At 41.1% G+C, this 13,267-nt stretch overlaps 2 protein-coding genes across 2 annotated transcripts; one reads left to right on the forward strand and one right to left on the reverse strand.

Annotated features, from left to right (window-relative positions):
• Positions 1-443: 443 nt before the first annotated feature.
• Positions 444-9,220, reverse strand: atp13a1 (ATPase 13A1). The gene is made up of 25 exons (XM_041956906.1): positions 8,746-9,220; positions 8,095-8,184; positions 7,500-7,763; positions 7,180-7,335; positions 6,969-7,038; positions 6,774-6,880; positions 6,504-6,633; positions 6,307-6,362; positions 6,047-6,173; positions 5,766-5,903; positions 5,514-5,634; positions 5,217-5,374; positions 4,719-4,894; positions 4,522-4,632; positions 4,279-4,404; positions 4,084-4,192; positions 3,714-3,907; positions 3,200-3,296; positions 2,929-3,113; positions 2,581-2,695; positions 2,280-2,476; positions 1,990-2,132; positions 1,768-1,879; positions 1,536-1,679; positions 444-1,437 (listed from the first exon to the last, which is right to left on the reverse strand). Exons 1-25 carry the CDS (start codon positions 9,097-9,099, stop codon positions 1,327-1,329), a joined length of 3,591 nt encoding a protein of 1,196 aa, XP_041812840.1. The 5' UTR covers positions 9,100-9,220; the 3' UTR covers positions 444-1,326.
• A 359-nt stretch (positions 9,221-9,579) lies between these two features.
• Positions 9,580-10,994, forward strand: LOC121621376 (coiled-coil-helix-coiled-coil-helix domain-containing protein 5). The gene is made up of 4 exons (XM_041957816.1): positions 9,580-9,681; positions 9,916-10,056; positions 10,160-10,311; positions 10,625-10,994. Coding segments are annotated over exons 1-4 (324 nt in total). The 5' UTR covers positions 9,580-9,679; the 3' UTR covers positions 10,654-10,994.
• Positions 10,995-13,267: the final 2,273 nt, after the last annotated feature.

Below are 13,267 nucleotides of genomic sequence, written 5' to 3' on the forward strand. Positions count from 1 at the left end.
ATTGTGCATACTCTTTGCACATCCCCTTATCTTCAAAATTATGGCTTCAACATGGCCCCTGAGAGGCATCTTAATCTGTACATCAATTGTGTCATTTCCTGACCCCTGAATGGGAGAGGTTCCCAAAGACAAGAAAGTAAATATACATTTATATACTAGTTCTAGTAAACAAAACTTATTTAATGTTTTAACAGTCACTTTGAGCACTTAAATTGAAAGGTGTTCATGATGACCATTAAGCAAATTCCTATAGTAACTAAGAGCACCCATGTGGAAACATGATAAGAAATTGTGTACCATATCTGCATGTATAAGAATGTATGCAATTAAAAAGGATAAAGAGATTAAACTTTTTGCGTTTCAGTTTTGTTTCTTTTGATATTACCTACTGAAAAAAAAGTTAAATTCTTATGGTTGATCCTAAAGGTGAAAAATGGGTCTTTGGGGATCCAGTGATATTAATCACTATTAAATTGGACAATGACAAAATTACCATGCATCATGTTTTTGGCTAAAATGTATGTCAACCTTATTAACAGCAGTCCCAACAGTTGCTGATGAGAGCCTGGAGCCAATTTCTCACAAGGTTCAGGTCTTTTCTTCAATCAGCTGATGCTTAATGAGATGGCATGTTTGATTTGGCCAGTGTGATATGAGATAAAAGGTTTCAATAGATAAATGTCTTTCTTTGTACAGTTCGACCTATATTCTCATACCCTGCTCATTCTTTACTTACCTACTTCTGGGAACAGTATAGTTCATAGACCAGGTGGACATACTCATCCTTTCCATGTGCAGACATGTCAGTACTTGTACTTGACAAAACACTTGACAGACTCCATAGTTTGTATCTGTAAGTCTTTATAAGTCTGTTGGAGATGTTTTTCACTTTTTACAAAATCAAGGAGAGGAATCAAAAAAAATCAAAAACACTTTTGCAATTCTCTTGGAGAATGCCCCTTTTGTGTGCCTGCATGTTTCACTCTGGCTGGCACACAGTCTCGCACTCCACTCAATACTGCTGTCTTCATGGCCTTGTGTGGCAGCGGGGAGGGACAGATGAAGAAAGAGAGAGAGAGAGGTAGAAAAAAAAGTCAAGTTATGAAGAAAGCAAGAGAAATGAAACAGAGCTACAGGAACACAGATGGTTAAGGAGGGGCAGAGCAGGACGAAGGAAGGGATGCACGGAGTGTACAGTACTGCACGCCATGACTGTCTCAGCTGTCTTGTGTATGTCACAACAGCTTTAATTCTCTTCCTCCTCCAAAGTCTTCTCTCCCTTTACAGTTTGGTTGGTAAGGGCAGCGGTCACTGTTGGCACTGAGTTCAAGAAGGCAGCCTGAGAGTTCCATTGCCCAGCAGGAACTGTAGGACACGGTCCACCAGCAGAGCAACAACAAAGTCCACCACCAAAACCTGGGCAATGATCAATTTGAACTGCAAGGAAGTAAACAGGAAGCAGGTTAGCCCGTGACATTCATCATTATTATGAGGCTATTACAAAAAAAATACATCAAAAACTAATATAAGCTCACCTCGGTTGGAATATCTACAAGAGCAAACTGTTCATTGAATTCTGGTGATGAACCAGTAAGAAGTCCTACAATCGCTAAACCTGACAGGGCGATACTCCATAGTAGTGGTCGATTCTCGCTGAGAGACTCCATGAAGGGGTGACCCTATTGGACACAACAAGCAATGCTGTGAGTCTGTTACACTACAAAGAATGCAAAGGCAAAAAATACTAATGGTGTTAAGAATAAGTACCTTGTAGTTAATGGCAAAGGTGGCCATCTGCATTGCCATGGACATTATATACACAGTGCTGTTAATTAGACTGGGTTCAAACTCTTTATATAGATCTACAAACTGCTCTTCTCTGCAAAAGAGAAAGGACATGTGAAATGTTATTATAATGTATTAATGTAAATATTTAACTTGTAGCAGAACTGCTCTCGTTGTCTTTCTTTCTGTCTTACTATGATTTACCTGGGCGGACTTCTGCTTTGTGCCTCTCTATAAAGATACACCAGACTACAGAAGTGGACAGCAAACTGCAGTAGCACAGTCAACACCGTGTAAAGATTGAAGATGTTTGGTAAGGGCCGCTCTTGAGACAATGTTTTCAGTGGCTGTGTAAATAGGAGAAAAAAAAAGATTGTTAATTTTCGAAAACACAAGAAGTGTTATGGCAGAAAAAAAACAATCAATAAATATTATCTTGTTAGGAAAACAATCAGAAACATGTTTAACCTGTATTTTCTAACAGAAATTCTCACCTTTGACCTAGAGATGAAGAGGAAGCATCCGGCCAAGAGAAGGCCCTGCAGGGTCGCCTGGAAGTCGCTGAACTTAACCCCCTCGAGGTAGAGTACAGACTGGCTGTATGCCAGCACCAGGGCGTTGAGAGCGAGGATCTTAAACATTTGGAGTGTTGTCACCAGAGTGCAACGTCCTTGTTTTATTACATGGCAGACTGGGGGGAAAAGATGAAGCGACACGTTTCAGAGGAGACAAAAACTTTATTTTCAGATCTTTGACAACTGTCAATGGAGGAAATTATAAACGAGTGTTACTCACTGCACTGTATGGAGGACAGTTTGGAGGTGAAAGGAGCAGCAATGGAGGCATCCCCCAGTTTCACAACTTGTACCTGATCCTCTTCAAGTTCCCGTAAGACTTGACTGATCCTCTCCTGTTACAGAATAAAGCCTGAAGTTCATACCAGTGAGATACACACATTTCTTCTCTTTCTTGAGCTATAAACAGGTGTTTTGTTAACATTGGTAACTGGGGATAAAGTTAAATGCTGCATTCTGCGTTTTTTGGGAAAATAAGCGAGTTTCAGTTGCTGTATAGAGTCAAAAAAAAGAGAAAGAATTAAAATTTTAAAGTATTCCTTTAGGAATCAGAAAGGAAGACACACACCTTTTGTGCTGCAAGCTGCTCTTCTCTCTGAGCCATCACCCTCTGCCTGGCTGCTCTGGAACTCAGTTTGCCTCCTGAACTGACAGGCGGTAAGGGTCTGGATTCTGCTGTGGATGCCTCCTTTTCTCTCCCCCGTTTCTTTTTTTCAGGCATGCGCTCAGGGGCGTTGGCTAACAAAGCAACACCTAGGGAAAAAATATCATCACTACACAGTGTTGGGGGTCATACATAAAAACGCATGCCTTCAGTCTTAGTGGCTGATAAATCTTACCTATGTGGGCGTGTTTGAGAGCTCCAACATCATTTGTGCCATCACCACACATCAGTGTCACATAACCCAGCCCCTTTAGACTTGTGATGACAAATTCCTGAAACAGAACGGACAGCCATTATAACTTTCAAAATAACTTTTAAGTTCAACCTTAAATACTTTTGCCAGTCAGACAAAATGAGTAGGTTCACCTGGTTAAAATGCATGTCTTGCTGTTGAGTAGAATCTTGAGACTACTATCTGTCTAAACTCTGCTTCATCTGTGATCGATCTCACTGTATTATTAGAACAATGAGGCATTTGCTCTTTGACAAAAACCTGATATTTTTGGTGTCAGATTTAACAAAGCATGTTCTGCTATCCAACTCCATCTTAGCTATGGTTTACAAACCTCAACATCACGGCAGGTTGTAAATGTACAGCATATTGTTTAGTTTTAGCTTTAGATTCAGCATTTCATTAGAGAGTACAAAGCACCTAACTTTCAAGGACCAGCTATTGATTTGGCACATACCTTCTGTTTTGGACTGACACGGGCAAACACTCGTATGTGAGGCAAGAGTGTGTGGAGTAGCCGGGGGTCACAGCTCAGTCTGGCCAGCCCCTCCCCTGTTACACACAAGTCAAACTGATGCACGAATGAGGAAACGGAAGGAGGGGGCAATGGTACACACACACTGCCATCAATGGACTCCCAGTGCCATTCACCTGGAAAACAAAGCGACATCAGGTATGTGATTCTGAACTTCTTGGTCAAAACACCCACTTAAAATGGATTACAAGGATCTTTATGCCCTTTAGCTACAACCTTTTTTACTGGCATTAGTCTCCACTGGCCATTTTGAGTAATACATGGAATTCCATAAAGTGATGGCTTATCTTACCCTGACTGGGGCTTGGCTGCAATACAAGTGTGTGGTCTTTCTGGATGAAGTGGAGTTCTCTTGCTACATGGCATGCTGTTAGAGGGTTATCGCCTGTGATCATCACCACCTGAAACCAGAGGCAGAGGAATTATCCATCTTAAAACCATGTCATTTTAGTACCTGTGCAAAATTGTGTGTTTGCAGTTTATTTACATGATGAGATGCTTCCTGGATTTCTCTGATGACAGCCTTGCTGTCACTCTTGAGGGGGCAGGACACAACCATGAACCCGGCGAAATGCAAGTTACACTCCAGAGCATTGCGGCTCATCTCCCGGACCTGCGGCTCACAAATACACAGCTCAGTCTCTAAAAAAATCTAGTTTTCCCTGACAAGAGTACTTAGACAGATCAGATGATCTCTGATAGTTCTGAAAAAAAAAAAAAACATAACAACCTGCTGGTGACTGAGATGTCCCATCTCTTTGTAACCCAAGGCCAGCACTCTAGCTCCCTCCCGAGACATTTCCTTGTGGACTTCATCATAACTTGCTGGACATTCTGCAAACTATAATCACAGCCATATTAGAACACTGGCAGGTATGCATGATTAGGCTAGAACATGTATGTACTGAGGATGGTGTCGATATGTACCATTCCTCTGAGTGTCTCTGGAGCTCCCTTGACAGTGGAGATGTAGGAGAGTTCAGTGGACCCCAGTTTCTCATAGGAAGCCAGGACCGACATCCTCTTCAGAGCACTGGCAAAGTGGAAACGCTGGTGGATCTTAAGTCCCTGAGTTTTAATCCCTCGAGGGAATACCTTCTCATCTGGTCAAAGAGCCAAGAGTCAGTGAGGCACACACACAAGCATTGTGCCATTGAGAGCAAAGGTACCCAAGTACCAATATCTACATTAAAATACAGTGCATATGAAGAAAATAATTACTTTAAGATTACTAGTCAAATTAGACCACCAGCCTGAACACAACAGGCTTGGTGCAGCCAGATTATACTGCCAGTCAGAAAAATTCTAATTTGAAAGGGACACGCGGCTGTATGTAGCCCCACACAAACATGAGCATACACATATTCTCGCACACACTTGCAAGTATCCAACACTGTACATTCAGTGGAGGCCACTTCTCTGTACCTTTAGTAAGGGTCCAGTCAGCAGCGGTCAGCATGGCCTTCTCCAGTGGATCTCCAACCAGCTGACCATCATCCAGAGTGACCAGTGAGTGGCATGTGGCCACCACCCGATGTGTCTCAACTGGGATCTCAGATACAGGCATCACCTCCTTTCCTTCTCTATCGTAAACATTCAAAGCATCAGTAAATGTGCTGTAAACATTAACTAACCTAAACAATAGCATAGTATGCTTTGTGTTTGTGCTTCTCAAATCATGCTGTTTAAAGCAAAACACTAAGAATGGTAGGCAGGGTTCACCTGAGGCCTGCTACTCCTCTTACTACCAAACTGTCACTGGTCAGTGTTCCCGTTTTGTCAAAACAGCAAACCTCCACTTTCCCTGCAAATGGTATCCTGAAGGGTTCTGTACAGAACACATCTAGGCAGGGGAAGAAAAAGAAGACTCAAATGAACCACTGCTGTTGCAACTTTGCATTAAAATGCTGCTTTGTCCAAATCACTTAAAATATATTCAACACACATGCAGCACAGGAGCACACACAGACATACAAAGTTTAGCCAGGGCGATAAGAGACGTGTTAACTGCCAGAGAAAGCTCTATGGGGAGTTCTGGTGGAACCACCGAGGTGAGGATTAGCGTGCACTCCAGAAACAGCTTGTAGCGGTTCCTGCTGGCATCCTTGGTCCCTGAGGGGGTAATACAAAGCACAAAGATAGTATTTAGATATTTCCTATGCCCTCTCCTCCAGCTATTAACAATCACTTTCACTAGGTTAATGTCTGTGTTAAATAAAAATCACATCTTAATGAACTGATGCTGTGCACCTCACCTTCTACCCACACATAAACAGCTGCAGCAATGGCAAACACAAGGAGGAAGAGGATGAAGATGAAAGTCTCCAGGTTGTTTGCTGTCACTCTTTTCACACCAAAGAGGATGGTCCGTAACAGTTTACCCTGCAGGCAAGTTTTTTATATACAATCAGTACATTTTCAGTTGACTCAAAATGTCTTACACTGACATGCTGTCAAAACAAGAATTAAAATACATGTCAAGAAAAAAAGGGAGTATGCTAAGCAACTTCCTCACCTGAGAGGTGTAGAATCCTGTTCTCAATACATAGGCCACACAGCCATTATCTACAGCTGCACACAAATAATAATAATAATAATAATAATTAATGAGCTTGCTCATTGTTTTGATGATAAAGATAGATTTACACATTTACCGATTCAACAGCCATTTTATGTTGCTGGTAGCAAATTAAGTGAGGAATTAGCACTTACGTTTGAGTCCAGCACTGGCCTTTAAAGGAGGGCTATGTTGCACCACTTTTGTCCCTCCAGAGATGATGTGGAGTCGAGAGTCTGTCTGAAGGTCCAGGATTCGCTCTGGGTCCAAGTCCTCCACTGGCTCCTGCACACCGCATATTTTCAGCAGTAATTACAACACCCCCTAACTAATCCCATGCCATTTAATCTATATAATCTAGGTTTACGCTCCAAAGCCCTCTGCTCTGTATAGTGTTATCATGTATATATCAGTTTGTCTCTAACCTTCATCTGGGGCACAGACTCTCCAGTCAGCATGGCCTCATCCACAATGCAACGGCCCCTGAGTAGCAGCACATCACATGGTACCAAGTTGTCCTGGGGCGAACGTCCTGTGAGGCAGAGAATACACATTTTCAACATACACTAACAAAGTCAGTATGATGTTTGCGGTCAGAAGGATGCTGGCAGGACATTTACCTATTGAGACGATATCACCAGGGACAAGCTCATCACTCGAAATAGGTCTCCACTTCCTGTTGCGATATACCTGACATAAAGTACATATATTTGGGATGGTTTTAGTATATGGGAAATATACTGTAGATACTGAATTTTGAGATGCAAGACAAAATGTTTGTTTATAATTTTAAAACTGAATGTACAAAATTTCAAATTTAATGAAGTCTACCTGGATCATATAGGGCTTGTTTCCCATACGCCGGATCTCAGACATATTCCTCATTTGCTGCTGGACTAGGGAGGCCTCAAATGCCACCAGCATAAACAGTGTAAAAACACTGTAGTACCAGTACTCGTCCAGACACCATAGCCCCACACAGAACACCTGACAGATGGCAGACAGTAGATAACTTCACATGGACACAGACAGACACTATTACAAGGTCAACAACATCCTATTTAAAGCACTTCAACAAAAGTTAAAAAATTATGAAGTACATTTTTACAACAAAAACAAGTCGAATTACAAAGAAATATTCACACACACACCTGGAAAACAAAAAAGGGAGCCGTGGCCCTCTCTTTGAAGAGCTCCAGGAAATCTGGCACCACCATCTCAGCACGATTGGTACCGTAGTGCTTTTCTGCAGCTCTGAGTTCAGCTTCCTCCTGGTAGCCACGCCAGGACTGAAAGTAGCCCATTGGGTGTCTTATGGGAAATGCTATTGGAAGGAAACATTTCTTCTCTTTGTGGTCAAACATGTAGCGGATCTTTTGAAACTCAAAAGACAGAATTTGCTCCCCATTCTCATCCTGTTGGTCAAAACAAGAGACAAAAATTCAAATTGCAGCATTCATTCCTTGGTATTATCTTAGTGTTTTCCCTTAACACAAGAGATTGTCAGGTCTTGTGTCTATAGACAAGTCCAATCACAAATGTGAATAGAAAATAATTACAGTTTGCCTACATCAAAGCCACATCAATCCAGTCACTAGACAAGAGTGACTAAGCTGATGTGGATTTCAAACAACTGGCAAGATCATGTGTCAAAACCTGAGCTTTGCAGAAAGAGAATGTGGAATCTGGGACATGTTTCCAATTAAGACAACCTGGAACATCCTGAGAGTTAATATGTGAACTGACCTGGTCCCTCTGTAGTGCCACAAGCTCAGCAAAACCATTGTTCGGGGTGGGTATGACCTTTGCCAGCGTAGCCTTGTTTGGGTCTGGTTCCTGTGTTTACAAAAGATCAAGTGACAAATTCACACACTGTGGCAAGTCACTTCATTCATTTTTGTGATAACTGTATGCCTCTGGTGGCTTGTCCCTCTCGAATGAGACATGCCCTGACATACAGTTGCTTGATCAATGTGAAGTTCAGGCACAATATTAAAATATCCTTAGCTTTTACATTTAATTAAAAATGTTGTACCTAATTACATTGTTCATACATCTGTTATGTCCTAGAGGATCTAGACTCTCTTATACAACTGCCTACTGAGAAAACACACTTTATCATAGAAATGTCACTGCATGCTGATTCAAATTGGTAGTGAAAGTTTGATCATTTGTGTGTTGCAGTGGCTACAGAGGTCATCCCTAGATGCATTAACCGGGGTTCAAGCCAAACCCCTGACCTACTAGAGTGCCCTTGAGCAAGACACTGATTTCGTACGTGCACACGGGTTAAAATTAACCCTGACCACTGAGCTCTATGTACAAGGCATGGAGAAAACAGTGGGTTTCCTAGAGATGTCAATAGGATATCGCACTATTATTGTTACTGATGTTTACCTTCGAACAAGTGAGCCAACAGTGCGCGTGCACGGACCAATAACCAGAGAGCGCTGTGAGGACGTGCGCGATCCCGATAGCGGCTAGCGCCAGGAGGCCTGCCTCCGGATAGTCGGAGGCACCGTACACTCCTAACCACACGTAAAGCCAGCCTGGGTATAGAACAGCCAGAAACGGGAGGACGGTGCCATGTAGTAGCCGGGGCCTTCGCCTGTACAGCGTCACCGAGCTCACCAGCTCGTCGCCGGTGCCGCTGTCATGCTGGTTGTGGTTCACAGAGGGGGCCATTTGCAGCTCACCCGGTTCCCCTATCCCGTCTGCAGCCATACTCCCTTTTTTCTCGGCGTCGTTCATTATAGTGTGCTCACTCCTCAGCCCCCCTCTATCATCCACCACCCCGTCGTGCTGTAGCCGTTTAAAATACGATTCTACCCAAGGAGCGTAGCTCAGTCCAGCCTTCAGAGTCCGTTTACTGAATCGCTCGTACTCTGACTGTTGCTTCCGCATACGTAAATACGTAAAGACACGTAATGTTTTCAGGGCACTGCACGATTAAACGGAAAAAATTAAACATTTATCATTTTCCATACGGTCAAATTATGTTGCTTAGTTTAAACTTACTGTAACATGTGAATAAAGGTGTTTCTTCAACAAAATACTGACTTAATTTGTAATGTTTCAATAGCGCGATTAAGTAACTATCCCTTTAATAAGTTAAACGTCATTAAAGGGGAGGGGCCTGGGTGTGAGAGTGACACAAATCTGAACCAATAAGACTAAAGAGCAATTCACAACGTTGTATTTCCATCCTATCAGATAGTAACGGGTGTGTACGGTGTATTTGCCGCACAGACATGGCTGCACATGTAGAAATACTGGTGCTATAACCTTGGTTGTCCAGTTTCTTCGTGTCAGACGAGCCTAAAAGAGCAACATGTAAGACATTTAAATACAGCTCATATCAACATTACACTTACCGTGTTCTCTAGTTTAGGTAGTGAAGTAGGGACAGAGTGTAAACACACTGTGAATCAGGCTACATCCAAGTACTTTATTCCGTTTACTGTATTGTTTGTGCTTTTTATAGCAAGTTTATTAGCTTTATGATCGGTGTCTCATTGAATTTGTCTATAATCCCTGACTGATTTACATAATTCTGCTACTATTCAGGCAGGCTGCTATGGATATCACGGCAAAATACTGCCAAAAAGAAATGGAGGCGTATGGGTCATGTGTGGCTTCCAACCCATCAACATGGCAGCAAACCTGTCATGGACTTAAGATGAAGGTTGCACAGTGCACATCATCACAGTAAGGCAACGTACTCATACATTCACTCCCATTTGACTCTAACATCGTTTCGCCCACATTTTCAGAGTACATATCTATCTAACCCCTACATTTTTTATGATAGCCCAGTGATCCAAAAGATCAGACAAGGCTGTTCCAAGGAGTTTGTTGAGTTTGAGCAGTGTCTCAGAGAACACCAGGATAATCCTACCTCCTGCTCACCACATGTGGCTCGCTTTCTGGGCTGTGCAGAGACAGTGGACATCAGTGGAGTGGGTAAGTCCTTTGTGGAACTGGCCATACACAATTCAAGGTCACATATGATCAGAAGTGATTAAAACATAAGACACAGGGACATGCAGATTTATTTTCTCTTAAAGATGCAGGGATATGTGTTTTTTTTAATCATGCTGAATGGTTTATGCATGCAGGCTATTCAGACCTGCAGCAATTAAGTATCATACTGCCCATCTTTAGAATGTCTGATTACAAAAAGCTTTAAAAAGGACCCATTGGTTGTGTCTACAAATGTTTAAGAGGGGTTGCTTTAATAGTCAACATTACCAATACATGGCCTTTCTTTTCCCAGCTACAAATCCAGTACCTCAGGCGTCGTAGCATTCAGACATCTTCCATCAACTTCAGATTACTCCAGTCTCCACAACAGCACAAATGGGCTGGTTTCACATGTTACTGTATGTACAGTGACTGTCAGGATATTTGTTTTCCTCTGTGTGACTTACTGTGACTATTTGTCTGTCTTCAGCAAACATATAGAGATGAATTCCAATGGCACTGTGATTTCAGACATGTTGTGTAGAATATGTAATTACTGCATTCTTTTTCTCCTCATGTTAATGTTGTGTTAATGTGAAAATAGCATTTATAATTGCCTGTATGCAAAGAACTCTGGATTTTACTGATTTGTATTGAACCATCTCATTAAAATTGACATCAGACTTGTGTTACTCCTCTTGTGTGTTCATCCTGTTGTTTTCTGTAGCGTATGTCTGTCTCTCCCTCCCTCCCCCTTTTCAGGTCTGAGTCAGAGTTAAATATTAAACTGGAATGTATCGCTCCCACACAAACTCTCCTGACCACTCAATGACTGAGAAATAGGGAGCCTGGGAAGAAAGGAAAGAGACGGAGGAGGCTGTCCACTTCTAATCAGCAGGACTACTGAGATAGACAGAGGGAGGATGTTGAGTTATGAGCCCTGTGACCACTAAGCAGAACAGACCTTTTCTGGTTCAATTATTAAAGCTTTGAAGAGGGTGATGGAGGGTAAAATGAATTATATCTTTTCAAGTGTAATATCTTTAGTTAATACCACATGAGAAAGGATTCAGTGCATCAGCATTTATCATATTTAGTACAATAAGGCAAGTGCACTCCAAAGATGAAACTGCAGATTGTATTGAAGATACAGCAACATTACATTCAAAGCACATCACCTGGCAGTCACTGAACAAAAAAGTAAGATAGGAACTCGCCTAATACCACACAAATAAGTTACATTCACAAAAATATCACTAAAAATACCATGAGTCAGTGATCAGAGTCAAACATAATGTCATGAAAGAATGTCACAAGCTGTAGCCCATCACTGGCACCTAAATGAAACAAGTATCATCTTAATCCTATTTTATTCTGCACCACATTGTAAGTCTGATCCTGATGCTTTCTGCAACACTTGCTATCCAACTTCAGTTCGGAGGCTATTCCTTTAGACCTACTTTGTGACACATAAATATCATGCTACAGTTTAAATAGTTGCTGATTATCACAGAAGGTACAAAATATCTACCTAACAACATCTAATTTGAGATGTTTGGGAAAGAAATCATTACAGAAAGTGACTACAACAATTAATTGTAACACAGTCATACTCACATTTACATTTGGAGCACATCATCATGTACACCCACTGTCCTAACTTTTGGGCATAATAGAGCTGTTGGTTGTCATTTACTGCACTGCCTCTTAGTGATTACATTATAAAAGATAAGGGAAAGCTAAAGCAATAATCACTTTTACAACCCTGTGTCCGCATAAGGCTCTTCAAATTACCCTGTATTGTGATCTAAATGCTAAAAAAAAAAATGAGTTTTTTTGGTCCATATTATACCTGTCATGCATTATAAAAAACAAAGAATGTATTTTGAAATTAACATTTTACATGGAAAGTTTCTTCCTATTTGCAATCTACGTTCTTGAAGTCATTGGGCTAGTTACAACCCTGATTCCAAAAAAGTTGGGACACTGCATAAGTAAAGTGTGAATAAAAACAGAATGCAATCATTTGCAAACTGTGTTTACTGACAACGGTTTAGAAAGTGTTCCCAAGCCCCTGTACTAACATACTTTATACAATCATGTGTTCACAAAGTGGTGAATCTCGCTCCATCCTTGCTTGTGAACAGCTGAGCCTTTCGAGGATGGCTCATGACAATCATGATACTATCACCCGTTACCAATCAACCTGTTCACCTGCGGAACATTCCAAACAGGTGTTTTTGAAGCATTCTACAACTTTCCTAGTCATTTGTTGCTCCTGTCCCAACTTCTTAGAAACGTGTTGCTGGCATCAAATTCAAAATAGGCATATATTTACAAAAAAATCAATGAAGTAATAGAGGTAAAACATTAAATACATGGTCTTTGTACTGTTTTCAATTGACTATATGTCAAAAAGGATTAGCAAATTATTGTGTGTTTTATTTATGTTTTACACAGCATCCCAACTTTTTTTGGAATTGGGGTTGTACCACTGTAATCCTGTTTGCACCTTATCCTGAGTTATAGCTCAGGTTACATAAACACACACACTAACCTGAGAGCAAAATTGTACTCCAAGCCATATACAATATTGTATATGCTGCAGTCTTTCACGCACAATAACTACTACTAGTCCTGTGAAAAAAAAAGTTATGCTATATACTAATTTAAGTTAGACCCTCAGCTGCTCATAAGACCTGCCAAGACTCCTAAATACATGTAACTTGATTGATGAATTCAGTTTCAGCAACCAATTATTGTGTGTAATTTATTGTATACATATTAATGTTTGAATAGGTGTCTTTGTTGTTTTTTTGTTTGAAAGTGCCATGAAAGGTATTTCATTGAACATTATACATTAACATAAATACAACAGGAGAAATTGAGGTCTTTTTACATATTTTGGACATTTACAGTGTCTGTATTTCCAGCATGTGATTCTTATCGAGGAAAG

This window comes from Chelmon rostratus, chromosome 17 (assembly GCF_017976325.1).
Source record: "Chelmon rostratus isolate fCheRos1 chromosome 17, fCheRos1.pri, whole genome shotgun sequence".
Lineage (NCBI taxonomy): Eukaryota > Metazoa > Chordata > Actinopteri > Chaetodontiformes > Chaetodontidae > Chelmon > Chelmon rostratus.

Coding starts and splice junctions, on each gene's coding strand:
- atp13a1 (XM_041956906.1), bottom strand. CDS start 9,099: ATGAACGACGCCGAGAAAAAAGGGAGTATGGCTGCAGACGGGATAGGG. Junction 7,764..8,094: donor TGGCACTACAGAGGGACCAG/GTCAGTTCACAT, acceptor TTTGACCAACAG/GATGAGAATGGGGAGCAAAT. Junction 1,438..1,535: donor TTGTAGATATTCCAACCGAG/GTGAGCTTATAT, acceptor ACTTCCTTGCAG/TTCAAATTGATCATTGCCCA.
- LOC121621376 (XM_041957816.1), top strand. Junction 10,057..10,159: donor GCACAGTGCACATCATCACA/GTAAGGCAACGT, acceptor TTTTTATGATAG/CCCAGTGATCCAAAAGATCA. Junction 10,312..10,624: donor AGTGGACATCAGTGGAGTGG/GTAAGTCCTTTG, acceptor TTCTTTTCCCAG/CTACAAATCCAGTACCTCAG.